The sequence below is a fragment of the Arachis ipaensis genome, chromosome B3 (assembly GCF_059453495.1).
Source record: "Arachis ipaensis isolate K30076 ecotype BB chromosome B3, ASM5945349v1, whole genome shotgun sequence".
NCBI lineage: Eukaryota > Viridiplantae > Streptophyta > Magnoliopsida > Fabales > Fabaceae > Arachis > Arachis ipaensis.
In genome coordinates, this window is record NC_142438.1 from 133332134 (window position 1) to 133357626 (window position 25493).

Below are 25493 nucleotides of genomic sequence, written 5' to 3' on the forward strand. Positions count from 1 at the left end.
TTAGTTAAAAAATTAAAACAACAAAGAAAATTATAATTAAATTTAATTAAAAATTAACTTACTATAACTGTGATAGTTGAAATATGTATCCCAGGAAATCCAATCTTTAAAAAATATAATTGTTGTTTTCCAGTTTCTGGCTGTTGGTAGTGCCGTAGGCGGTGATTATTGACTTAGTACAGTTTACATTTTAAAAAATATTCGGTTTAGTCTCTAAAATTACACTCAGTATTAACTTAGTCTTTGAAATTTTAATTATTTCAATTTAGTTTTTAAATTTTTTAAATTTTAATCACAATAGATCCTGTCGTCGTACAGAGTCAATTGAAAAGAAAAATTTAAAGACTAAATTGAAGTAATTAAAGACTAAAATGGAGTATTTTCTCGTTTACATCCTTCCCCCCAACTCCTGTGATGATGACATAATAATATAATTTACAAAGACAAAGTGCGTAGCACTTGCGAATTATTTAAGGAAAGATGGTTTCCTAAGACATTATATGTCAGAGTCTGTAGGGAACAGAAATGGAGGACTCTCCTCTTCATAGCAGCCATGTCCACAAGCTCTTACTTGTCACAAACAGAGTCCACATGCTTCTCCACTCCACAGCCTTATGCTTCATCTTCTACTACAGATTCTCTTTTCTTTTCCAACCGCCTCACACCACAGAAAGCCTCTTGTTTCCATGGCTCCTTGTCTTTGCTTCAGAGATCATTCTCTCCTTTATATGGATCCTCGGCCGTGCGTATCGCTGGCGTCCCGTCTCGCGCACCGTCTTTCCGGAGAGGTTGCCTGAAGATCACAAACTTCCTGCTGTTGATGTGTTCATATGCACTGCTGATCATACTAAGGAGCCTACTTTTGAGGTGATGAACACTGTCCTATCTGCCATGGCCCTTGATTATCCTCCTGAGAAGCTCAATGTGTATCTTTCGGATGATGGGGGTTCCTCTGTTACCTTGCATGCAATGAGGGAGGCTTCCAACTTCGCAAGGTTGTGGATTCCATTCTGCACAAGGTACAGAATTAAGAGCAGGTGCCCCAAGGCTTTCTTTTCTTCTTCAGATGATGATGAGTCTGATTTTGTAAGAAGCAGTTTGTATGTGGAAGATAAGAAGCAGATTGAGGTTGACTGTGTTAAATTGAAAGTTTGAATCTTTATGTCCTTGACGTTTTGGGTTTTTAGTAGTTTATAGCAGTAAGCCGTGCTTACTTAATTTAATGTAAGTCAATTGTTATGCAGGAAAAATATGAGGCCTTTAAGGAAAAGATTGTGTCATTCAGAGATAATATGGCCATTTCAAGAGATGATCCTACCATAAATGTTCAAGATCACCCTCCTAGCATTGAGGTACATAATAGGCTAATAGAATTTTTGGTGTTAATCTATAATCTGCAATCATAGGAGAATAAATCTTCTGACTTTGGCAGGTTATGGAAGGTAATATCTTTGATGATGCAGATAATGGCAAAATTCCTCGCCTTGTGTATGTTTCCCGTGAGAAAAGACCATCTCATCCCCACCATTTCAAGGCTGGAGCACTCAATGTCCTTGTATGATTACACTCTTCATATCTTCCAAAATATATATACACTCAAAATTTGCTTTGCAAATATGACACATGTGATGACGCTTCCTCATCTTACATAATAAATATAACCTTGCAGCTCCGAGTCTCTGCTGTGATTAGCAATTCTCCCTACATTCTAGTTTTGGACTGTGACATGTTCTGTAACGATCCAAGTTCAGCGCGATACGCCATGTGTTTTCACCTTGATCCGAAGATATCATCCTCCTTAGCTTTTGTTCAGTTTCCTCAGAAATTTTACAATGTCAGTAAGAATGACATCTATAATAGTCAGCTGAGATCAATATTCACAGTAAGGGCATCAAGATTGCTATCTAGTACAATTGTTTATACTGGAAATACTTGCCTACTTCTGGAGCATATTTCGAAAACATGTACTCACTATCAATTATAATATTTTTAAATTTATATATAAAGTGGTTGTGTATGTTTCTAAAGCACACAGTAAATGACAATGCTTCACGTGCATATAGCCCTTAAACCAAGGTAATGATGGTTAAATGTGTGCTTAAATAAACTTTTGTTGACAACATTTCAGCTTCAATGGAGAGGTATGGACGGCCTTAAGGGTCCAGTAATGTCTGGTACAGGCTTTTATATAAAAAGGGTGTCACTTTGTGGAAATCTCACTATCAAAGGTATTCAACACAATATTTTCCTAGTTTCTTCTCGGCATAAGATTTCAGTTCATTGAGCTGTGAGCATTGCCCTTATGATTGCAACTCGTTACACTTTCTGAGTATTAAATGTTAGGGACTGATCTGACTCAACTTAAAGAATATTTTGGTTCATCCAATGAGTTCATCAAATCACTTACTCAAAACTACACAAGTGATTCCGCTTCTGGTGGGAATGCATTACTAGAAGGAGAAACTCACTTATTGGCTTCTTGTGAATATGAAATAAGTACTAAATGGGGACAAGAGGTAGGTAAACTTTTTAGTCCCATTAATTCAGATATACATAAAAACTCATTTAGAAAAAGTATATACATATTTTGAACCTTTTTTTCAGGTTGGTTTCTTATACGATAGTGTTGTGGAAGACTATCTCACTGGATTCATATTGCATTGCAATGGATGGACTTCAGTTTTCTGTGAACCATCTAGGCCACAGTTCCTAGGATCAGCTACAACAAATTTGAATGATGTGTTAATCCAAGGCACTAGATGGTACAGCGGTTTATTTGAAAATGGTATAAACAAATATTGCTCTCTTATCTACGGTCCTTCAAGGATGCCAGTCCTTCAGAGACTATGTTTTGCAGAACTCACATATTTCCCTCTTTATTGCTTCCCTCTATGGTGTTTTGCCACCATCCCTCAGCTCTGTTTACTTCATGGAATTCCCTTGTACCCCAAGGTAACAACGCTACCTGAAATCTTGGAGCTCAAGCGTCAGCATTTATGTATATGATTTTCTTGCAATATCTGCATCTTAGTTCAACCAGAATCTCAGTTCAAAATCGTACCTACAATTCTTCCATATATTTGCTTCATAGACTATAACAACAATCTTTGAAAATTTGTTTGACAGGTTGGAGACCCATTTTTCATCATATTTGTATTCATCTTTGTATCAGCTCTTTTAAATCATTTGGAGGAAGTCCTCATAACAGGAGGAACACTTCACAAATGGATGAATGAGCAGAGGATATGGATGATGAAATCAATTACTTGTCATCTATACGGGTGTTTGGATGCACTGCTAAAGAAAGTAGGTATAAGAGAAGCAAATTTCTTGCCAACAAACAAAGTAGCGGATGATGAACAAACTCAGCTGTACCAAATGGATAAATATGATTTCCGAGCATCCAGCATCTTCATAGCTCCAATGCTTGCCGTCATCACGATCAATATATGTTGCTTTCTGGGTGGAGTCTACAGAGCGGTATTTGTTGGTAGTTGGGACAAGATGTTTGTGCAGTTTTTCATTGCAGGTTTCATCATTACCGTTAACTACCCTATAATTGAAGGGTTGGTAATAAGGAAGGACAAGGGACGCATTTCAAAGTTATTAGCCATGTGTGTTATCATTGCTACCATGATTCTTTTGGGATGTTTTACACTTCTAAGCTGTGTGTAATGATATCATCTACAATTAATATACAAATATATTGTTTTGTGGTTCTAATGCGCTGAGCTTTTTCTTTAGGTTGTGCTAAAATTACGAATCACGAAAACCCATATTGATTAACCAATCGATCTTCAATCTGAATTTCAGGAAACACAACATTGGGCATATAAAAAAAAAAAGAACTACTGTCAATGTTTAACTCCTTAATGTGCAAACAATGTTAACAGTAACAAATAAATACATGATAAACTATACAAAAATGTAATAACTACAGCTAACTCGACCACTCAACAAAGAAAGATCGGGCCATCAAAATATTTTATGGCCTGTCTGATGATCATTACTAGCAACAAATTCAAGTAGAAAACACTCGGCAAATATGAACTCAGAAAACGGGGGGTAAAAAAGGTTAAACCCACACAACATTTCTAGTCTAATATGTAAGCAAGTAAGCAACCATCGCACAGCATCCTACATAAGTCTTTTCCCCGTATCTATGACTTCTGCAGAATACATTTCTCGTACAGGGCAAGAATATCTTTTCTGTTGGGTTTAGTCAACTTAAGTAGCTGGTCACCATAGTTATGTTTTGTCAGCTCTTGCTTAAGCTGCGCCACTGTAAGCTTTTTATAATCCTCCTGGTTCGTATGCTGACTGTAATTCTCCTCAGAACCCTCAAAAATGGAACCCCCATCTTCTGGTTGCGTGTATGTACTTTTAGATCTCTTGTTTCCCCTAACAGTTTGAGGGCTTGCATCCATGTCTTGGACAGAGTCCACACCAAATTCATCATCTACTCTCATCCGCTTACCATGGGATGGAGCTTTCATTTTACCATCAAATGCTGATTCATTCAATCGATACTTAGTCAGCTCCAAATGGAGAGAATCAATTTTGGCTTGTGCAGACTGTAGTTGGAGAGAGAGAGCCTCAGCCCGGTCATTTGCCTGTGTATGTGCTTGTCGTTCTGTTTCTAAAAGCTGTTCAAGAATCTGAGCATTATTTCGCCTGTGTGTTTTATCTTTATCCAAAAGCATTTCCAAGTCCTTCTCTCTCTGTTGCACCTTTTCTTCCAGTTTTGCAACTGTGCTAAGTGCATCCTTCTCGGAATCCTTAATTCTCTGCAATTCATTTTGCAGATTGTCTTTCTCCCTCTCCAAACCTTCAATTTTCCTCTCGGCCCTCTCAATATGTGTCAGCCTCTCCATTGCCAGTCTCTGCATCTCACTCTTCTCCTTCTGGGCCATACCTGCTTCAGACCGTGCTTTATCAGCCACTTCAGTGGCCCTTGCAGCTTCTTTTTCAGCAGTTTTACATCTTTCCTGAAGCTCCTCAAATCTTTTGAATTCAGAATGGTACTTCTCCTGCAAATGCTCCTTCTCCTGCTGATACACGATGGCATCCCTCTCATATGATTGGGCCTTAGCATTTTCTGTTTTCAAATTCTCAGTCAATTCATTAATTTCAGTCCTTAGTGATGATATTTCACCTTCATAACTCCTTATCTTAGATTCAGCAGCCTGCAGATATATTTAGAGTCAAACACGGCATTAGTCCCTAAAGTCTTACTATAAAAGCATTAATGGACAAAATGCTCTTCTGAAGTAAGATAGTGAAGTTGTATCCTCTATTTCATTATCTCTAGTGGATTATGATTACATCGTACATTGTTGGCATAAGAATGAACAGTATAGACACAATGAAAGCATCGGCTGTGATAAAGACCAAATCTTACGGCATTACAGAATAACCATTTTGGAGGGCAAACTTGCAAGTTACAACCCGTGTCAAGTGAAGGTAACAAAAACCAAGAAATTATAAGAGATGGAAAAGCCCAGACACCAGGAAGCTTGCTTGGCATTGAAGATCAACACCTTTTGAGATGCATGGCCATAATTAAAAACAAGATAGAAATTGGCCAGAAGCATCGCATATATATGATAACATAAATAAACATAAATCTTGTCATACTATGAGCCCTTAACAATAATTCTCTGGAAAAAACACACTCAAGCCAAGAATCTCACCTTCAATTCTAACTTCAAAGTTGTTAAACACTTCTCAGCATGCTCAATTTTGGCAGTCTTCTGCTTTATTTCATCTTCCTGCATAGTTAACATGGCAAAACACATCAGATATCCAGTACCCATTAATATATATAACCTTCAACTAAAGATGCAAGTAATCTGTTCATAATGGTGCTTATTCAACAGTCTTACTAGACAAATAGATATTTGCAAAACAAAAGCCAAAGAAGATAGAGCTCACTTTTTCAGCCAAAGTGTCGGAGAATTCTTCTCTTAAAGCATCTTCCCTCAACTGTGTCTGCTTGTTTGTGCGCTCTTGGGCAATAGCTGCCTTCTCTAGAGCATTCTTTGCATCCCTCATAGCAGAATCACACTTCCGCTTCCACTCTTCAGCCTCCTCTTGAGCAGACTGAGCTTGTTCCTTTGCTGCTGCTAATCTTGCTTCAGCAGCACTACTCCGAGACTTTAAGGCTGCTATTTCAGAACTAGCTTGATCTTCCTCAGCTTTTTGCTTCAATATAGCTTGCTCACACTTTCTTTTCCACTCCACAGACTCTTGCTTGGCAGACTCTAGTGATTTTAATAAGCTAGAATACCTCTCCTCCTGTGAGCGACGATTAGCCTGCAGATCAGTTATGCGATTCATATACTCATCGGTTAGTTTCTTCTTGTCATTCATGGCATCCTCATATCGCCTAATGTACTCAGACTTTTCGTTCTCAACGGCTTCCAGCCGCTTGTTCAGTAGGGCCATCTTGTCTTCAATCATCCGACATTGTAAAGCAACAGAATTCTTCTCTGATTCAACTTTATCTGTTAGCCTCTTAACAAGGTCAAGCACTGGGCCTTCAAAACTACCGCAACAAAAGAATACATATTAAGAGTCAGAAAAACAAATAAAAAAAGGCAAGACCGCAAAAGATGCTTTGTTAACACACACGCACAAACCTTTGTTGCAAGAAGACAGAAAGCTTTTGCCACTTCGCTGGACCTTGAACAGTCTTTTCGTATTCTGATAATAGAGCATCAAGAACCTGCAACAGATACAATGTCAAATTGGGTTGCCATTTCAACAAGGCCACCTTAATTTTTACAAGGGAAGACAGCACAAATTTTAGCTTTCTTCTATTCAGGTATCCTTTTAACCAAGTTTCCTTTGCATAAATGTTGGATGATTCTGAAACTTTGAATATCTTTACACTTACAGAACTAACAGGTATCATCAATATTTAAATTTTACCTTTGCAACATTATCAATTGTTGCACCAGAAGCATTACAAGCTGCCCTCAGCCTCTTTTCCATAGACTGTATGGCATTTGAGCATTGTATGTCTGCCTCCATAAATGCATTCCGCTTATAATCCTGTTGGTCAATAAGTGACAAAGCATACAGATGATTTTTCCACAACCATAACTGGAAGAGAAAAGGTGTTATCTAATACAAAAAATAGCTATATCTAAATCCTCATGTTTTCAAATACCTCAAATGCTTTTTTGAAGAACTTTTGAAGAAGGCCCTCATATTTCTTCCTGGCAGAACCAACTCCTACAGCATTTGCATTAAAAGCAGCCATTGACTTTTGAACTGCTTCATCATGCGCTTCTCTCATAGCAATCTGCAAGCACTGCAATTAGTAAAGGAACGAGAGAAAACAATACGCCCTACAAAAATGATATTCACACACAATACCCACCTCCTCAGGTGGTTTTGAACGGTCAAAAGAAGACATATAAGCTTCAGTAGCAGAATCATATGCCCTGCGACACTCCGCTTCTTCAACACTCTGCAAAACAACAAAATAAAGTCAACAGTAAGCAAATGAAATTCAAAATACTGAATTATTATAACATGTGATTCCCCTAGAAGGAGTGTGATTCACAAATTAAATGGGTATGCCTGCATGAATCAAAACAGGAGTAATCATTCAAACAAAAAGAAGGGCATAGAAAGCGTGTGATTCACAAATTAAGTTGCTGCAAAGGAATTTTCTTGGTATATATCAACTGCATGTTAGATATCCCAGTTCTAGAAAACATTGTGGTAGCTGTGCAAAGAATAAGTATTACTTCACATCATTGGGTGCAAGTTACATCAATAATCAAAAAGATTCATTTTATTGATAATCGCATTTCTTAAATGGACCAACCCTAGTAGCATGCCAATCTTAAGCATAATCCAAGGGAGATAGAAAGCAAAGTAGAACATTGGACAGCTAAAAAATATTCCTATATTACCCAATGAACTATTAAAACTTCTAAAATATAACATTCATGTTATTCGTTATTACTGCATATAGCTGAAATCTTAAACATATTTGATATATATGAGAAGTTGGGAACTTCTTTATACAATAATTATACATTAAGCCTGTTTTGTTTCTCATATAAGCCTGAATAACAATATAAGGATTTAACATTCACCTGCCAGGAGGAAGAAATTGTAGGAACAGCACCATGGTTGAGCGCATCCAAATACGATTCAGTAATACCAACCAATACAGGTCCTGTCATCATAGTTGCCCCAACTTGTTTGGGCCTTGTTCTCTCAAATACAAACTTAGTGAAAGCATCAAGGCCAGCTCGAAATTCAGGTCTTAGTTTGTCCAACTGCATATTGAAGACAAATTATAAAAAAAGGATAGAAAAATAGATAACAAAATGACTAGAGAAGCATTTAGTAGCTAATAAGTTACTAACCGATATTTGGTCCAGTCGCTGTAGATCATTTTCATTGTTCAAAGGTCGCACAAGGGTGAAGCATTCCCTGTCTGGGAATAAAGCTCGAATAGAATCTCGAATCTATTGATTGATATTCTCAAAAAGTTAGGAACTCCAGAAAGGACATAAAATAAAATACGTTGAAAGAACTTATAAACAGAATATATAAGATAGGTAAAGAAAAATGGATAGAGTACGTGGGTGATACTAATAGAATATTCCTAAAAACTATAACATCCATGAATATACAGCTGCTTCCTTGAACAAACAAGTAAAATAGTTGGTGGAAAAATACCTCATTCTTAGCAGCTATATCCTTTCCACTCCCTTGGACTGGCCTTAAAGCAAGTTCCAGATAATCGCGGGGTGTTATTTTTCTGTTATCTTCTGTTAGGTCCAAATAGAAGTCCTGCCAACAAGAGGGAAAAGCATGCAAGTTGTCAGTGAGAATAGGGTAAGCTATGATACAATTTTAAAAATAAAATAAAATTAAAAAAAAAAATATTGTGACATTCATTCCAAACATAAGCACACAACCTACCCTTAAAAGCCAAACGAATATGGGGGAAAACTGTCCAAGTTCTGATACAGAAGCCTTTCCTCCAGATGCTCTAACACGAATGTGCTTTGTCATTTGAGTAACTAGAGAAAGACGATCAAGAGCAGCCTCATCTATACCACCCATCTGGACAAAGAAAACATCGTTTTAACTTCCATAAGAATCCAGAAAGAGGGGAACAAAGCTGGTAATAAATCCCTATGTAATTGTTAACAGATCCTGAAATGTCATAAAGCAATTATGCCCGAGCAAATATATGTGGCAGTTGTCTATCCCTACCTGGTTATATACGAACATGCTAGACAAAAGTACAGCCAATGAGAATATCTGTGTGCTGTATGTTCCCTGTATAGAAAAAATAATAATGGGTGAACATAAAAACGATCAGAAAGCATGTCTCGATTGCATGGAAACTGAAAGACCAACCGTTTGATCATATGCATCAATTCCTTCACTGTCTAAGAGCAAGAGATTGTACTCTGTTCCATCAAGAGCAGTCCTCTTCAAAGGTGTACTCCACAACCAAAGCCCTTTGGTACATGGCTTATGCGTTGAGGCTACTTGAAATCCACTACTCCTTCCTAAAAGCTGCAATGCAAAATTGTTAGCCACAAATTTATGATAATAAAGCCCGCAGAAACTATTCCCTGAGAAGCTATATTTCATAAATCATAAAGATACAAAAACTAGAGCAATAGCTCAAAACCCCAGTCAAGTAAACAATTTAGATTGCCAATTTATCACATTCTTTCTCTTGTACATACGGTAGTATAAATTAGCAAGAAGTTTTTGCCCGAGATTTTCCAATGATGACAGAAGGACACACAATCCCACAACGTTATAATCGCACACAAACCAGAACACGAGTAGACACTCCACTGTGGTCAACTAAATGGTCAACAATGGTCCTGCGTATCATTCAACAAGAGGCTAATCGCAACAGAATATAATGCACTTGATATTTTGGCATAAATGCAAGGCAATCAACACTTATAAACCGAGTAACCATCACCGTCATACAAAAACCCTAATTTACAACAGGTACACCACAATACAAAACCCTAAACTCAAGCAAACCGCAGAAATTGCCGTCGAATTGGAAGAAGAAGTGGGAATTACCTGGTTCAAAATGAAGCTCTTGCCCTGGCGGGCTCGTCCGCAGACGGAGACGACACCGATGGGCTCCTTGACGAGTTGCAAGGTCGCAACCGCTTCCGGATCCATCCGAAACTTTCCCTTCTCATCGCAGTACACGAGACGAATTGGCCTCGCCGGACCGGTGACAGGCGAGGCCGAGGGAGACGATGACGCCACCGAATAGGGCGGCGGGGAGTCATCGGCGGGAGTGTCCCTGCCTCTGAAAAGCCTATGCATCATCGTGCTTTGTTTCTTTTCTTTTCTTTTCTTTTCTTTTTCCTTTTGCGCCTTCCTTGTTCTTTCTTCTTATATTTGGGAATTCTTCTTCGTTCGTACCAAGAGTTGTTGGTTTTCGTTATTTGGAAATAAAATAAAACAATTTTGCCTTTTTCTTTTCTCTCTCCCACAAACTGTCTTCCAGGGAGGTTTAAAATTGGGGAGGGAAAACCAAAAGCAAGGGTTTAAAGAAAGACAGAGGAAAAAAGTGAAAGAGAGGAGACTAGTAGCGCTTGCTGTCTCTCTATGTTCGCTTTTTATTTGTATTGCGGTTTGGAAGCACAGCGTGCGTATAAAGCTAAGGCTCATTTTCTTTTATATCGAAAACGTACGTGTGTTATGCTTTGTTATGGATAGGCCTCTCTATCCGTGGGTACCCAATTCGATTGGGTAGGATTGTCAATCCGGTTGGGTAGGATTGTCAATTCGATCCGCTACGAGTAGAGTTGGGCACGGAGCGGGTAGGATGCGGGTTGAATCTCAACTCTACCCGCACTCCTCATAATATGTGTTATATATAATTAAGAGAAAATGATAAATAGGTCCCTGACCTTTTGCTTCGTGGATATTTTCGTTCCTAAACTTTTGAAAATACTTTTAAATCTCCGACCTTCGTAAATTTTGGACGGATGGGTCCCTCCGTCGAGTTGCTCCGCCAGACCCGTCGGAGAAGTCTGATGTGACTCCTGTGCGGATGACGTGGCATGACTGGTTGACATCTGGATTGCTGAGTGGAAAGCTACATTTCAAAAATTGGACAATTAAGTCCCTGCACTACTAAACTATGTCGTTTTGCTCTCATCCCTAATCCTTAAATTGATTGTGTTTCTTTTTGGAGGCCAGTGGTGAGGAGCTCAACCTGCATCAACCATGGCTGCTAATGGAGCATCAGCAACGTCGAGAAGAAGCCGCAGGAGAGTAAGTGAAGAAAATTCTGCTTCAAGCTTAGACCCTTGTGTTGTGCACGACGGAGACCTGAAGGACGATGTCGCCCCGAGATGCTTCTGTGGAGTTTATGCGATAATGTATATGTCGAGGACGATTAGCAACCCAAACAGAGTTTTCTTGGGTTGCCCATTCTATAAGGTAAGATAAGAAACCTGGGAATTTTGTTCTGTTTGAATGGTTTTATATAGTACATTATTTTGGAAATTTTGATAGGAAAACCAACCGCATTGCAAGTTTTTTCTTTGGGTCGATGAGCATCTTGCTAGAATTAGAAGTAGTGGTTACATCTTTGAAAAAGGACGTCTGGTTGAGAAAGAGGTAGAAGTTGTTGAAGAGGAAGAGGGATTTCATCATAGGATGGCTATTCTGGAAGAGAAGGTTACTGTGCTAGAGAAGAAAAAAAATCCATTAGCTTGTTGTGTTGTTATAATTGTATGTGCTGTTGTGGCTGCTTTTTATGTATGTAGTGACTGAGAAATGAATTTTAGAAAGTAGAGTAGGAAAATGTGTTGATCCAGGTTTTTGTTGTGTATTGAAACATGCTGTTTAGGCAATTTATGTATCCTATTATCTATCTAAATGCAATTAAAGTTATGATATCAGTAGGTTGTTGAAATTATGTTGTCAATATCTAAAGAAGCATTGAATGATTGAGAAAAGTAGTCATAAAAGTTGTATACATAAACACATAACATATATTGAAAGTTATGTAAACATCTTTGCGACAGTCACATTTTCTAAAAGCTGCCCAAAAAGAACAAATGTGTTCAAGTGTATAGTATTATGAAGCTTAACATCACAAAAGTAAGCCTCAAACACCTAACAAGTTTGCAACAGTTTATAAAATCCTAAGAGCTTCTCCAAAAAAAAAAAATAATAATTCTCCCAAAAAAATATTGTTGTCACATTCAAGTTTCCTAAGTGCTATTACAAGGCATAGTGGGATGCCCAAGATGTCATATTTCTTCAAGTCTTTGGATTGATGGATGGTGGATTAAGAATGAATTTGAATAGTCTTGTTGTTGCTGTGCTTGCTACTGTCAATGTCTCCTTGGAAGCTGCTGTACTCGGTCCTGGCCTGACTTGAGATGGTTGTGGGACATGTGTAGCACCTTGTGGTTGTGGCTGTGGTGGTGCAGGCTGACTTGGAGGTGGGAGTAAACTGGGGCAAAGTGGGGCAGGTGGCCTGAATATCTTCTGTTTGGGCCTGATCTTTGAAGTTTTTGGTTGAATTATTTGGTGAGCTGTAGATGGAACTTGAAGTGGAGGCCTAAATGGTGTACCTCTAGTTACACGACCTGGATGGAGTTGGTCTGCCACGGAAGCTGGTGTTACAGGGTTTGGTGTTGCTGCCACAGTACTTGGAACCTGGTTGTGATACATAAGACAGTATTCATGAGACTTAGGATAAATAACAGTTTAAAGGTTCAACATTTCACAATAATATATAAAACTTACATCTGGAGCCTGGCATTACTTCCCATGTCCCTGGCACATGTATAGTCATTTTTGTAAGTCTTCACCTGGTAGCATTGCAGAGATTTGTTGTATGATAAATAAACCAGCCACGGACACTCATCCATGCATGCCACCCTCACTCTCTCGTTGTCATTCTTAATCCATCTAAGCTCCCTACCCTCAGCAATGAATGAGTCTTTTACAACTTCCTTAAATCTCTCAAGGGTGGCTAACCTAGTCCCTAACTCAAACCTCCCCTCTCCATGCTCATAATCATCATCAAACTCAGAGAATTTATGCTTGCTAGATTCATCATCTGATGAAATAGGTGTATGTAAATTCTTATATTCATAATCATATACCGGGTCATCATCATCATCTTGGATCAGGCTCACATAGAACCTAACATGTTGGTCCCTGTTGGGTTGTGGGCCTCTGTTGGGCTACACATTAGGATCAGGCCCAACATTCTTTCTGCTCTGCTGCTCATTGGGTCCACTACTTTATTCCATCTTCTTCCACGTCTTCCTCTTTCTTTTAGCACCTGTCTTCTTTGCAGTTGTCTTCTTTGGAGACACAACTTTCTTCTTTCCCTTCATTACTCTCTTCCTCTTTCTTTTAGCACCTGTCTTCTTTGCAGTTGTCTTCTTTGAAGACACAACTTTCTTCTTTCCCTTCATTACTCTCTGCCTTTTGCTACCCTTATCATCAGCACTGGTATTATCATCATCATTGTTACTTTCAAACTCGGGAGACGGAGGTTTGTAGGGCTCATTCTCCGTAGTCTCGTACCCATCATCAGATGACAAACTCTGATCATCCACCAAAACCTCTCCCTCATCAAGACTGTTACTTTGCTTTCCAGCATCCTCCACAATTTCAGGTTCATCAACAGGGTGGTAAAAGTATAGGTAAAACTCATCCGTCTCTGTACTCTTCATTTTGTTCTCTCGCATTTCGTTAATCCCTGCATCCCCTGTCAATATATGCAGCCCAGACTCAATATCAGGACTCCTTGGATCAAAACCAATAAACTGTCTTGTATGATTGGTACCTTAGGCCCTTAAACAGTGTGATCAAGTCTCCGAAATTAACGAAGTCCAGGTCCATTTCTGGAAACTTCTCCACCTTCCCATTTTTGTACACCAGAGAGCCATTACTTTCTCTCACAAAATTACCTCCATGGTGGAACACGGGCACTACAAACACATCAACCATCTGAAAAAAGAAAAACAAAAAACTGTAAACAATGATCAAGAATTACTCTTTTCACATATTAAAAGGCAATAACATTCAACATACAGAAACACAAAATCACCCCAGAAGCTTTCTTTGCCCTAACAGTAATTTAATTTCAATCGAAAAACTCCAATACTTCTTTGACAATCTCTATCAACGTGCACGATCAGTCCTTTCACAACACAGTTCATACTTGTATAAGTATTTAACCTCACAATCCACTAACTAAGCTACAATACAGACTTCTTACCTTCGGTAACGAAGACAACAACTCAAACAACAATGGAGGCCTCTTCGACAGCCATTGCACACGACAAATGTCTCAGCCTGGGTAGTGATCTTTTTGGAGGGAGAAATAGAGTATGATGATCGTTGGTATCCTTAGGGTTTAATGTAATTCAAAAAGGGTGGTATGGGTGTAATGGGTATTGTAAGGGACTTTGTAAGGGATGAGAGCAAAACGACGTAGTTTAGTGGTGCAGGGACTTAATTGTCCAATTTTTTAATGTAGCTTTCAACTTAGCAGTCCAGGTGTCAACCAGTCATGCCACGTCATCCGCACGGGAGCCACATCAGACTTCTTCGACGGGTCTGGCGGAGGCAATTCGACGGAGGGACCCATCCGTCCAAGATTTGTGAATGTCGGAGATTTAAAAGTATTTTCAAAAGCTCAGGGACGAAAATGTCCGAGGGGCAAAATATCAGGGACCTATTTGTCCTTTTCTCTATGATTAAAAATGTTATATATGAGAGTTGAACCAAGGACCTTAAACATGTGCAAAAACTTCTTGGCCACTGAACCAAATTTATAAATTTATAAACTTTACTCATTTATTTTTATAAAACATATTTCTTATTTAATGAGATATAAATACAATTTTTAACAATATAGTGGCCTCCATTTTTGTCAACCCACAGGTAGAGTTGGATACCCGCGGGTTGAGTGCGGGTAGGATTAGTGTTGGGTATTTCTCAACCCACGAGTAGGGTTAGGGTTGGATTCAAACCCTACCCTACCCTACCCATTGCCACCCCTAGTTATGGACATAGGGGTGCAATACAAGTACGCTTTATTTCAAGTTTAGAGGAGAGAAATCGGACCGTCCGGTTTCTTTGTTATGAAATTTTGGGGTCACAAATCGGACAGTCCGATTTGTGTGGAGGGAAAATTTTGAATTTTGGACATTGTAATCGGACCGTCCAATTTTAGTAGGATTAATTTTTTTTTTAATTTCGCAAAATGCAAATCGGTCCGTCTGATTTTAGTATAATATAAAATATTCCAACGGACAAATAGAAATTGTGTGTGTGTGTGCGCGCGCCATCCGAGTTTCTAAATCTCTTCGTCTCTTTCGAGCTGTTCTTCTTCTTCCTTGAGGTGTATCTCTATTATTTCAGTTGAGTGTTAAAAACCTGAGAGTGGAGTTTATAGTAATGTGAGTGAGAAATATGGATGATAGAGTCCTGTTAAAAATATATTATTTTGGTCAGATTTTGTTACAAACATCTGAAGGAGTGAAATTTGTCTCTGAAAATCTATTAGAAATTGTTATTCCATTCATAATCTCATTCGAGGAACTAAAAGGTGTGATTTGTGAGAAGATAGATTCTGAGGTGTCAAGAAAAATATCATGCATTTTATACAGGTATCCTATACCAGTATTTGGCGGATTCGTTCAATTTCAAACCAAATATATAACTGATAAAGCGAGCATGCAAGAGATGTTTTCAGTGTATATGAAAAGTCGCGCTCAGATGCCGTTCATAGTAATGATACAAACAAAACTTAAGTGATACACATAATCTCTTAATTACACATCCACTACTTTCTCATGGACCACTTTACATCTTTCACAAAGCTCTTACATTTCTTGGCGGCCTTCTTGAACACAGATATGGTGAATCGATTAGCTCTTGCATTTACTAGTGATTTCTGGTGTTGAACTATTCTAATTTGAGAAACATGATAAAAATTAGTAAACCGTAAATGCTCATCTACAATATGATTGTATCTATCCGGAGACAATAGATAACTACATGTCAAATTTCGTAAACTCTACAAAAACATAACAAATTATTAGTAAATTAATAGTAAACCCTAATTCAATATTAAAAGTTTATAATTCTCTAATAATAATAACTAATTTATTATATTGGACTAATGCTAATTTAATAACTAACATGCATGCGCATATATAGAAACAACTAACTTACTAATTATTTAACTATCATTATTAAAAACATTTCGATCGAACTAATTCTCTAATAATAATAGCTAATTCAAATATTTACATCAAGAATATTAATAATTATTAATAATACTAATTAATTTAATCTAACTCCAACATACTATTACGTAAATATTTGAATAAAATTTTTGTTACATAATTATTTATTTACATATTCATGGTGGAACGGATAATAATAATTTCTAGATCACCAATAATTATAATTACTTACTAACTATTAATAATAACTAATAATTAAATAAATTCAATTCTTATTTATATCAATTTAAATATCTAACAATAAATAACTAACTATTACCGTAACAAAATATATCAATAATATATATCATATATTACAAAAAACTAATTCTTAACCATAATTCCCAAAATTATTACAAATAATTAGACTAAACGTAACTAAACATATAATCTCCAAAATTATTACAAGATCTAAACATATATTTTTGACTAACCAATCGTATTAATCTAATTCAAACATTATTATTCATTACAATTAACTAAATCTAAATATATATATTTTTAACTAATCCTTAAATATACATTCCTAAACTTCTAATAATAATAATAATAATAATAATAATAATAAATCTGTAATAATAATAATAACATAAATTTTTAAAAAATTAATTTACATAATCAGAATGGCAAAGATAATTGATAATATGTAGTTTAAGACGATCAACATCTTTATATTTTCTTTTTTTTTTTTTGCATTGTAATTTTTTTTTTTACAGTAGAAGAAGCAAAAATTTATTGTAGTGAAGATGAAGAAAAATAGAGAAAATAGTGAAAATTGAATTGCAGGAAAGGAAAGTGACTTCTGAAAGAGAATGGGGATTGAAGGGGAGATAGGCACGGAGGGGAACTGCTGCTGGGGAGGCTGCATGCTTGACACCTGGCCTGCAACACACAAATCGGACGGTCCGATTTGTGCCCCTCTAATCGGACCGTCCGATTACCTACTCTGAATTCGGATCGTCCGATTTCTGACACCACACTCATGTATTGCACCCATGTACCCCATATCGACGTTCTACACCATTTCTAACTCCATAACAAAAATAAAAAGCGTAAAGTTAACACGCCAACGACTCATAACTCATACGCCAAGGAAAAAATTTTTTTTTACGGTATTTTTCAGGAAAAGTCAAAGGTACTGAATTTTATTTTAGAGTTTTTTATTTGTTAATAAATTTCTGTATGTATACGAGAGGATTCAAACCCATAATACTTACTTGAAGAAATATATCCAATATATGTTTCTTAGTTTGTGCGAAATTAATTCCTTTTTAAGTACATTGGTTATTTGGTTTATTTGGTTAGTAGTTTCCACCAAATGTCCTTACATAAAAAACCTTACTCTGATTATTACTGACCCTAAATTTTGTGTATTATAAATTATAAGTTTGTTTGAATATTATTAAATTATTTGAAAAATATTCTTTTAATAAAAATAGTTTTTTGTTAGTATGTTTGTCAAAATTTAAATAGTAAAAATAAAAATATTAAAAAATATTTAAAATAGGATAATAATACATGATATCGAATTATTGTGTCAACAAAAGATATTAATTTAGACTCCTTAGAAGCATGGAAGAGCATCACTGCAACAAGGGAAGACCGATATCACACCATACCAAAAACATTGTAGATATGGAGATACCTCTTACTCATTTGGATGCTTTACTTGTTCATGTATTTTTTTTTTTTTTTTTGGTATAAAAAAAGGAGGGCTTCACTAGTTTGAGTAGTTACTGCGTAGTCCGATGGCTAATAGGCTATGTCGTAAGGTCATGGGGCTAACCTCCTCATATTCTTTTTTATTTTTTTAGTTTACTTGTTCATGTATGCTTAGACATAGGATGACAAATGCTTTGGCTAGGTCCATTAGAGAAAATGATATTTAGTAGTTTAGGACAAAAAATGATGAAAATATTTATTTAATTGTACAATATGTTTGTTCTTAGAAATAAAAGTGGTTCACTAGGTTTTCTTTTTTTTTTTTTTTTTTGGTGGTCAGGGAAGTGGTTCACTAGTTTGAGTAGTTACTGCGTGGTCCGATGGCTAATAGGCTATGTCGTAAGGTCATGGGGGCTAACCTCCTCATATTCTTTTTTATTTTTTGGGCTTGACCTCCTCATATCTTAATTGCTATGTATATGTAATACGCCCGATGGGTATGGGTCTATGGGAGAGGGATGTATATTATTAGTAGAGCCCTTCAAAAACTTAGAATACCTCCATTACGGGTAATTAAGATTTTATTGAGCCCAAGATTTAGGCCCAAATATGTTTTTGTAACACAAAATGTCAAAGACAAAATATAAAATAGAAATGGAAATAATTAATATGGGTTGGTTTAGTCCACTTGAACAAGTGTTGGAGATTTGAATACCGTGTATATACAGTAATTTATTGGCCAATAACAAACCTTTAAATAAAATTTCGATCCGAAACAAATTAGTTTTACTCTTTAATCATCCTGATATCGTGGAAAAAAAGAAAATGAAAATGGATATTTTATTGAGGGGCCGAATCCTTTTCCCACCCTCTTTTCCATAAAAGAAAGAAAAAACTTGTCCATGATTATTATGACAATTGAATCACGGTAGAGTGCAGGGTGGTGTGTGTAACCTGCTACGGTGCTACCACTACCAGCGACGACCAGTGAACAAGGGCGAGTGAAGGAAAGGGAAAAGCAGTCAGGCCTTTTTCTTGTGGATATATATGGAAGCTAATGAGGATTTTGTTTTTGTTTATTTTTGTCTGTATCTTTTTTAGCCAATGGCCTCTTTGGAAAAAACTTTTTAATATGATATGAAACAAACTTTGTATGTCTTTATTTGTACATATATTTTTAGCCTATTGTCACGGCCTTGGACACAATCCAACGCTACCGTGCCGGCACTCGGACTTACTCAACCTCTTGAGCTAAGACCAAATCAGCCTAACCCTCAATACTTAGCAAGAAAGCTAAGAATACAAGAGAACACAAGAGAAAGGAAGCTTTGGTGGAAGAACACTTTATTGCTCAAGTGTGGTTACAAATGATTCACACACACCCAAACTCTAACTCTCACCCCTATTTATAGCCATCCACATCCTCAATGGATGGTTAGGATTAAATCTAATCAACGGTCTAGATTAATCATCCAGAACCTTCTTTACAAATATCTATCCTACCACAACTCTCTAAATGTTTCTAGATTATTCCATACCACTCTTTATAATTCTATATACATCTACACTCTTCTAGAATACTCTATGACCTTTCAGAGTCTTCTAGAACCTTCTAGGGTATTCCGGGACCTTCTAGGACATTCTAGAACATTCCGAAACCATCTAGAGTATTCTCAAACACTCCAGAAAACTATACAAACACTATTAAATCTAACCTTCTAAAATTTACCGTGACATTATCCCCCACCTAATGTGCAGACGTCCTCATCGCGTTCTGTTCATGATAGCGCTTTAGGTGTTCTTGGAATTGCCACAGATCTTCGCGAGTTTCCCAGCTAGTTTCGGTTATCGGGAGCCCTTTCCACTTGATCAAGTATTGGATACTTGGTGGCACCCCTCTTCGTCGCACGATGCGATTAGCTAAGATCTCTTCGATTTCTTTATCAAATGATCTAATTACCACGGGCGGAGCGCAACTTGAGTCACCTCTACTCGGTTCGTCTTGGTCTCCATGATATGATTTAAGCATACTCACATGGAAGACCGGGTGGATCTTCATAGAGGGAGGGAGTTGTACTTTGTAAGCAACCTCCCCAACACGTCCAATGATCTCAAATGGCTCTTCGTATTTGCGGATTAAGCCCTTATGAACCTTGCGAAAGGCTTTGAATTGTTGTGGAAGAAGTTTGATCATTACCTTGTCTCCCACTTGATAGCTTGCATGCCTCCTCTTCTTATCTGTCCATTTCTTCATCCTCTTGGCAGCTTTGTCGAGGTAAGAACGAGTGACATCTGCTTGTTCTTCCCATGACTTAATCATATGATAAGCTCCAGGGCTCTTCCCTAAGTAAGAGGAAGAAAGAGAGTGAGGTGTAAGCGGCTGTTGTCCAGTCACAATCTCGAATGGGCTCTTCCCTGTAGACTCACTCCTTTGCATATTGTATGAGAATTGAGCAATGTCTAGGAGTTTTGTCCAATCCTTCTTATTAGCGCTTACAAAATGCCTCAAGTAACACTCAAGTAAGGCATTCACTCTCTCAGTCTGCCCATCGGTTTGAGGATGGAAGCTTGTTGAGAAATGAAGCTCCGACCCAAGGAGTTTGAACAGCTCTATCCATAGTCGTCCTGTGAAGCGTGGATCTCGATCACTAATGATGCTCTTAGGCAATCCCCAGTACTTCACCACATTCTTGAAGAATAGTCGTGCTGCTTCCTCTGCAGTGCAATCAGTAGGGGCAGGTATAAAGGTAGCATACTTCGAAAATCGATCCACTACCACGAGAATAGATCCAAATCCCTCGGACTTTGGTAAGGCAAAGATGAAATCTAGAGAGACACTTTCCCACGGTCGCTCTGATGGAGGCAGAGGTTCCAACAACCCACTTGGTGTCTTGTTTTCAATCTTATCTTGTTGGCATACAAAACAAGTCTTCACATAACTCTCCACTTCATCTCTCATTTGAGGCCAATAATAAGAAGATTCAATGAGTGCCAAGGTCCTTCGCTGACCTTGGTGACCAGCCCACTTGGTGTCGTGGCATTCCCTCACTAATTTTCTTCTTAGATTTTCCCATTTAGGGACGTATAGTCTTCTCCCTTTAGTGTAGAGAAGGTCATTTTCTAACCAAAATCTTTTGGTCTTACCTTCTCTAGCCAACTCCACCAACTTCTTGGCTAATGGATCGTGAAGCAACCCTTCTTTGATGATATACATAATATCTCCTTCAACCATAGAAATGGCCGCTAACTCAGCCTTGCAACTCAGCGCATCTGCTACCACATTAGTCTTGCCTGACTTGTATTCGAATTCAAAATCAAACTCAGCCAAGAAGTCTTGCCACCTATCTTGTTTGGGGCTTAACTTCTTTTGAGTTTGGAAGTAGCTTATAGCCACATTGTCTGTCTTGACGATGAAGTGTGAACCAAGCAAGTAGTGACACCAAGTTCTCAGACAATGCACTACCGCGGTCATCTCCTTCTCTTGGACAGTGTATCGCCTCTCTGTATTATTCAACTTGCGACTCTCAAAGGCAATAAGATGTCCTTCTTGCACCAGAACTCCTCCAATAGCGTAGTGAGAAGCATCAGTGTGGACTTCAAATACCTTTTAGTAGTCGGGTAGTGCTAGTATTGGTCCTTCTGTGATAGCAGCCTTCAACTCATCAAAGGCCTTTTGACACTCCTTTGACCATTCCCAAGAGTGATTCTTCTTGAGAAGATCAGTTAATGGTGCAGCCTTGGCAGAGTATGCCTTAATAAACCTCCGATAGTAATTAGCTAACCCAAGGAATGACCTCAATTCAGATACCTTGTTTGGCGGCTCCCACTCTTTGATCGCCTTCACCTTTCCTTGATCCATGCAGAGAGTTCCATCTTTAATGATGTGTCCCAAGAAGTGGACTTCGTCCCTTGCAAAGGAACACTTTTCCTTCTTCACATATAGGTTATTCTCTCGCAAGATCTTGAACACGATTCGTAAGTGTTCTACATGTTCCTCCAAAGTATTGCTATAGACAACAATGTCATCCAAGTAGACCACTACAAACCAATCAAGGTAAGGTCAAAAAATCTCGTTCATCAAGGTACAGAAGGTCGCAGGAGCATTGGTCAAGCCAAAAGGCATCACCAACCACTCATACGATCCATACCTCGTGACACACGTGGTCTTAGGTTCATCACCATCGGCAATTCTCACTTGGTGATATCCTGACCTCAAATCTAGCTTTGAGAACCACTTAGCTCTACCAAGTTGATCAAACAAATTGGCTATCAAAGGAATGGGGTATTTGTTCTTGATGGTTACCTTGTTAAGTGCTCGATAGTCGATGCATAGTCTCAATGAACCATCATGCTTCTTTTGGAACAAGACTGGTGCGCCATAAGGTGCCTTCGATGGACGGATGAACCCAGCATCTAGCAAATCCTTGAGTTGCTTCTTCAACTCATCGAGTTCTGGTGGTGCCATCCTATAAGGTGTTGAGGCGGGCGGCTTTGCTCCTAACTCCAATTCAATCTTGTGGTCCACCTTCCTCCTAGGTGGTAGTTGTTTTGGCAACTCGGGAGGCATCACATCCTTATTTTCTTCAAGGACTTCCTTGATTTTGGGAGGAACGTCTTCTCTTTCGAATGTTGACTCCTCTTGTAATAGAGCCAAATATGTAGTCTCTCCCTTCTTGAACCCTTTCTTGAGTTGCATGGCAGACAATATCGGTGGTCCGCCAACTTTAGAGACTGTAGGGACCATGCATGGAGACCCTTTCTCCATGACGCATACTACGTCGTAGTATGGCATAGGTATTATATTTGCTTTCCTTTGCAAATCGAGTCCAATGACTATTTTAAAATCGTCCATGGGTGCTACTGAGAAATCCACAAGACCCTTCCAAGAACCAAGAGTCATCTCAACCCCTTTTGCTACTCCCTTAAGGGGTTCACCCTTGGTATTCATGGGTTTGAACCAGCCATTCTTTTCGGTGATCTTCAACCCAAGCCTCTTTGCTTCATCAGGCGTGATGAAGTTGTGTGTAGCACCAGTGTCGATCATAGTCATGATGGGTTTTTCATTGATAAAGGCTTTGACATATATCAAGCCTTTCTTTTCTGTAGTGCTTGCCTCTTTACCCTTCACAGCATTCATGTGTTGGATAGATCCAACACACTCAGTTACTTGAGTTTGAGCTTCTCGTTCCTTGGCGATAGATGCCAAAGTCCCTAGCTTGGGACAATTCTTCATTTGGTGTGGTCCCTTGCACACGAAGCATCCTCCTTTGGGCACGAAAGCCTTTTTCTTTTCTTCGTAATCTTTCTTTGAAGAGTATTTTCCTTCCTTCTTGGTTGAGAAACTATTTCCCTTGTCTCCCCCACCTTCAGTAGAACTAGGCTTGGAGGATGACTTGGGTTTAGAGTCTCCCCTATGATACTCAATCAGTGATTCGGCCACCACGATGGCCTCATCGATATCCTTAACATTCCTTCTTTGTAGTTCTTGCTTTGCCCAAGGTTGGAGTCCATCAATGAAGAAGAACAATGCATCTTCTGATGCTAAGTTGGGAATTTGAAGCGTGAGAGTAGTGAACTCCTTTACGTAGTCGCTAATCGTACTCTTGTGCTTCAACTCCCTCAACTTCTTCCTTGCTTCATAAACCACATTCTCAGGGAAGAATTGTCTTTTCAACTTCCTTTTGAAATCTTCCCATGTGGCTATGTTGCAAGTATCATTTTTCCATATCTACGCACTTTCTCCTCCACCACAAAGTAGCATTATCAGAAAGGTAGAGAGCTGCAGTGCGTACCTTTATTGCTTCTTTGACCACCCCTTGGCCTTCGAAGTACCTCTCCATTTGCCATAGGAAGTTCTCCACCTCGCGAGCGTCCCTTACGCCCTTGAACTCCTTTGGCTTGGGGAGATCAATCTTTGTCGTCTCCCTTATAATGGTTGGTCGAGATTTTGCCTCTTCGAACTAAACTCGAACTTCCTCAAATAGCTTTAAGGAATTCTCAAGCTTCTCTTTGATTTGGAGCACTTTCTTTGAAAGCATCTAGTTCTCCTAACACGTGAGCCTCGAGGGTCTCCTTATCATGTTCTATCCTTTGAAAACGCTCATCCATAGAGGATAGAACATTCTCCAACATAGAAACTCTCTCTTCTAAGAAGTTAGAGTCCTTACCTCTAGGCTCACTTGAAGAACGGACCTTCTTGCCTCCCCATTGAGAAGGAATAGCATCCCTTCCCCTTTGAGACTCAACATGCTCCATGGTGATACTAGAAGCCATACCCACAAACCACTTGTGCTCCCTCTCGAATCTTGCTCGGATACCAAATTGTCACGGCCTTGGACACAATCCAACGCTATCGTGCCGGCACTCGGACTTACTCAACCTCTTGAGCTAAGACCAAGTCAGCCTAACCCTCAATACTTAGCAAGAAAGCTAAGAATACAAGAGAACACAAGAGAAAGGAAGCTTTGGTGGAAGAACACTTTATTGCTCAAGTGTGGTTACAAATGATTCACACACACCCAAACTCTAACTCTCACCCCTATTTATAGCCATCAACCTCCTCAATGGATGGTTAGGATTAAATCTAATCAACGGTCCAAATTAATCATCCAGAACCTTCTTTACAAATATCTATCCTACCACAACTCTCTAAATGTTTCTAGATTATTCCATACCACTCTTAATACTTCTATATACATCTACACTCTTCTAGAATACTCTATGACCTTTCAGAGTCTTCTAGAACCTTCTAGGGTATTCCGGGACCTTCTAGGACATTCTAGAACGTTCCAGAACCATCTAGAGTATTCTCAAACACTCCAGAAAACTATACAAACACTGTTAAATCTAACCTTCTAAAATTTACCGTGACACTATATTGTGAATGAATTTCAACTGGATTTTGGGATGTACATGTATACTATGTTTTATGTACTTGTTTGGGCGTCATTCTCTAGATAAAAAAAAAATTATTTTTTCAACGTAAAAATATCTTTAAACAAAGGCTAATATTTTTGCACCCCATTTATATAGACCATTAGATTTAATTAGATGAAAATCAAAGGCTAATATGAAAGAAGAGCATTGATAGACTCTAATAAATACAGAATATTCTAGTACATAAATAAATACTTTAAATGGTAATACTTTAATATGCAATACTTTAAATTACGACAGAATCTTTTATTCTTAAATAATTAAATATAAAATATATAAATACAAAAATATGAGTATTTTTTATTCAATAAAATTAGTTATTATACAATAAATTTTATAATATTAAAAAATTATATTAAATAAAATTTTAAACTATAACATAAAAATATAAAATAATTAAAATTTTATTTTATATTACTTGACAAATAATTAGATTATTATATTCAAAAATTTATTAATTAACTAATTTTGTTAAAAATATTATTATATAAAATAATTTTTCATCAAAATATTTTGAAAATATAATTTATTTAAAATATTATATATAATACATGAAAATATTAACCTTTTTTATTTTTTTAATTTTTTTAGAAAAATAGA

At 37.8% G+C, this 25493-nt stretch overlaps 4 protein-coding genes across 5 annotated transcripts; 2 read left to right on the plus strand and 2 right to left on the minus strand.

Moving 5' to 3' along the window:
* Positions 1–390: 390 nt before the first annotated feature.
* On the plus strand, positions 391–3723 carry LOC107631197 (quillaic acid 3-O-glycosyltransferase CSL1-like). Of its 2 annotated transcripts, none has more exons than XM_088510242.1 (8): positions 391–1128; positions 1245–1352; positions 1433–1555; positions 1670–1882; positions 2129–2228; positions 2368–2516; positions 2605–2952; positions 3127–3723. In XM_088510242.1, the coding sequence occupies exons 1-8, from the start codon at positions 526–528 to the stop codon at positions 3673–3675; spliced, it is 2193 nt and encodes a 730-aa protein (XP_088366368.1). In that variant the 5' UTR covers positions 391–525; the 3' UTR covers positions 3676–3723. The 2 variants fall into 2 exon arrangements, with proteins under 2 accessions (XP_088366368.1, XP_016190043.1); XM_016334557.3 differs by having other exon boundaries at positions 449–1128; positions 2344–2516.
* A 113-nt stretch (positions 3724–3836) lies between these two features.
* LOC107631195 (Guanylate-binding family protein) lies at positions 3837–10685 on the minus strand. Its single transcript, XM_016334555.3, has 14 exons — positions 10090–10685; positions 9397–9558; positions 9250–9315; positions 8953–9096; positions 8707–8820; positions 8391–8492; positions 8115–8300; positions 7388–7477; positions 7175–7309; positions 6934–7056; positions 6642–6727; positions 5935–6547; positions 5694–5771; positions 3837–5186 (listed from the first exon to the last, which is right to left on the minus strand). The coding sequence occupies exons 1-14, from the start codon at positions 10345–10347 to the stop codon at positions 4161–4163; spliced, it is 3183 nt and encodes a 1060-aa protein (XP_016190041.3). The 5' UTR covers positions 10348–10685; the 3' UTR covers positions 3837–4160.
* A 568-nt stretch (positions 10686–11253) lies between these two features.
* Positions 11254–11805, plus strand: LOC110270352 (uncharacterized). The gene is made up of 2 exons (XM_021119496.2): positions 11254–11469; positions 11545–11805. Exons 1-2 carry the CDS (start codon positions 11254–11256, stop codon positions 11803–11805), a joined length of 477 nt encoding a protein of 158 aa, XP_020975155.1.
* Positions 11806–21564: 9759 nt separating this feature from the next.
* Positions 21565–24230, minus strand: LOC110270353 (uncharacterized). The gene is made up of 3 exons (XM_088507553.1): positions 24150–24230; positions 22044–23445; positions 21565–21995 (listed from the first exon to the last, which is right to left on the minus strand). Exons 1-3 carry the CDS (start codon positions 24228–24230, stop codon positions 21565–21567), a joined length of 1914 nt encoding a protein of 637 aa, XP_088363679.1.
* Positions 24231–25493: the final 1263 nt, after the last annotated feature.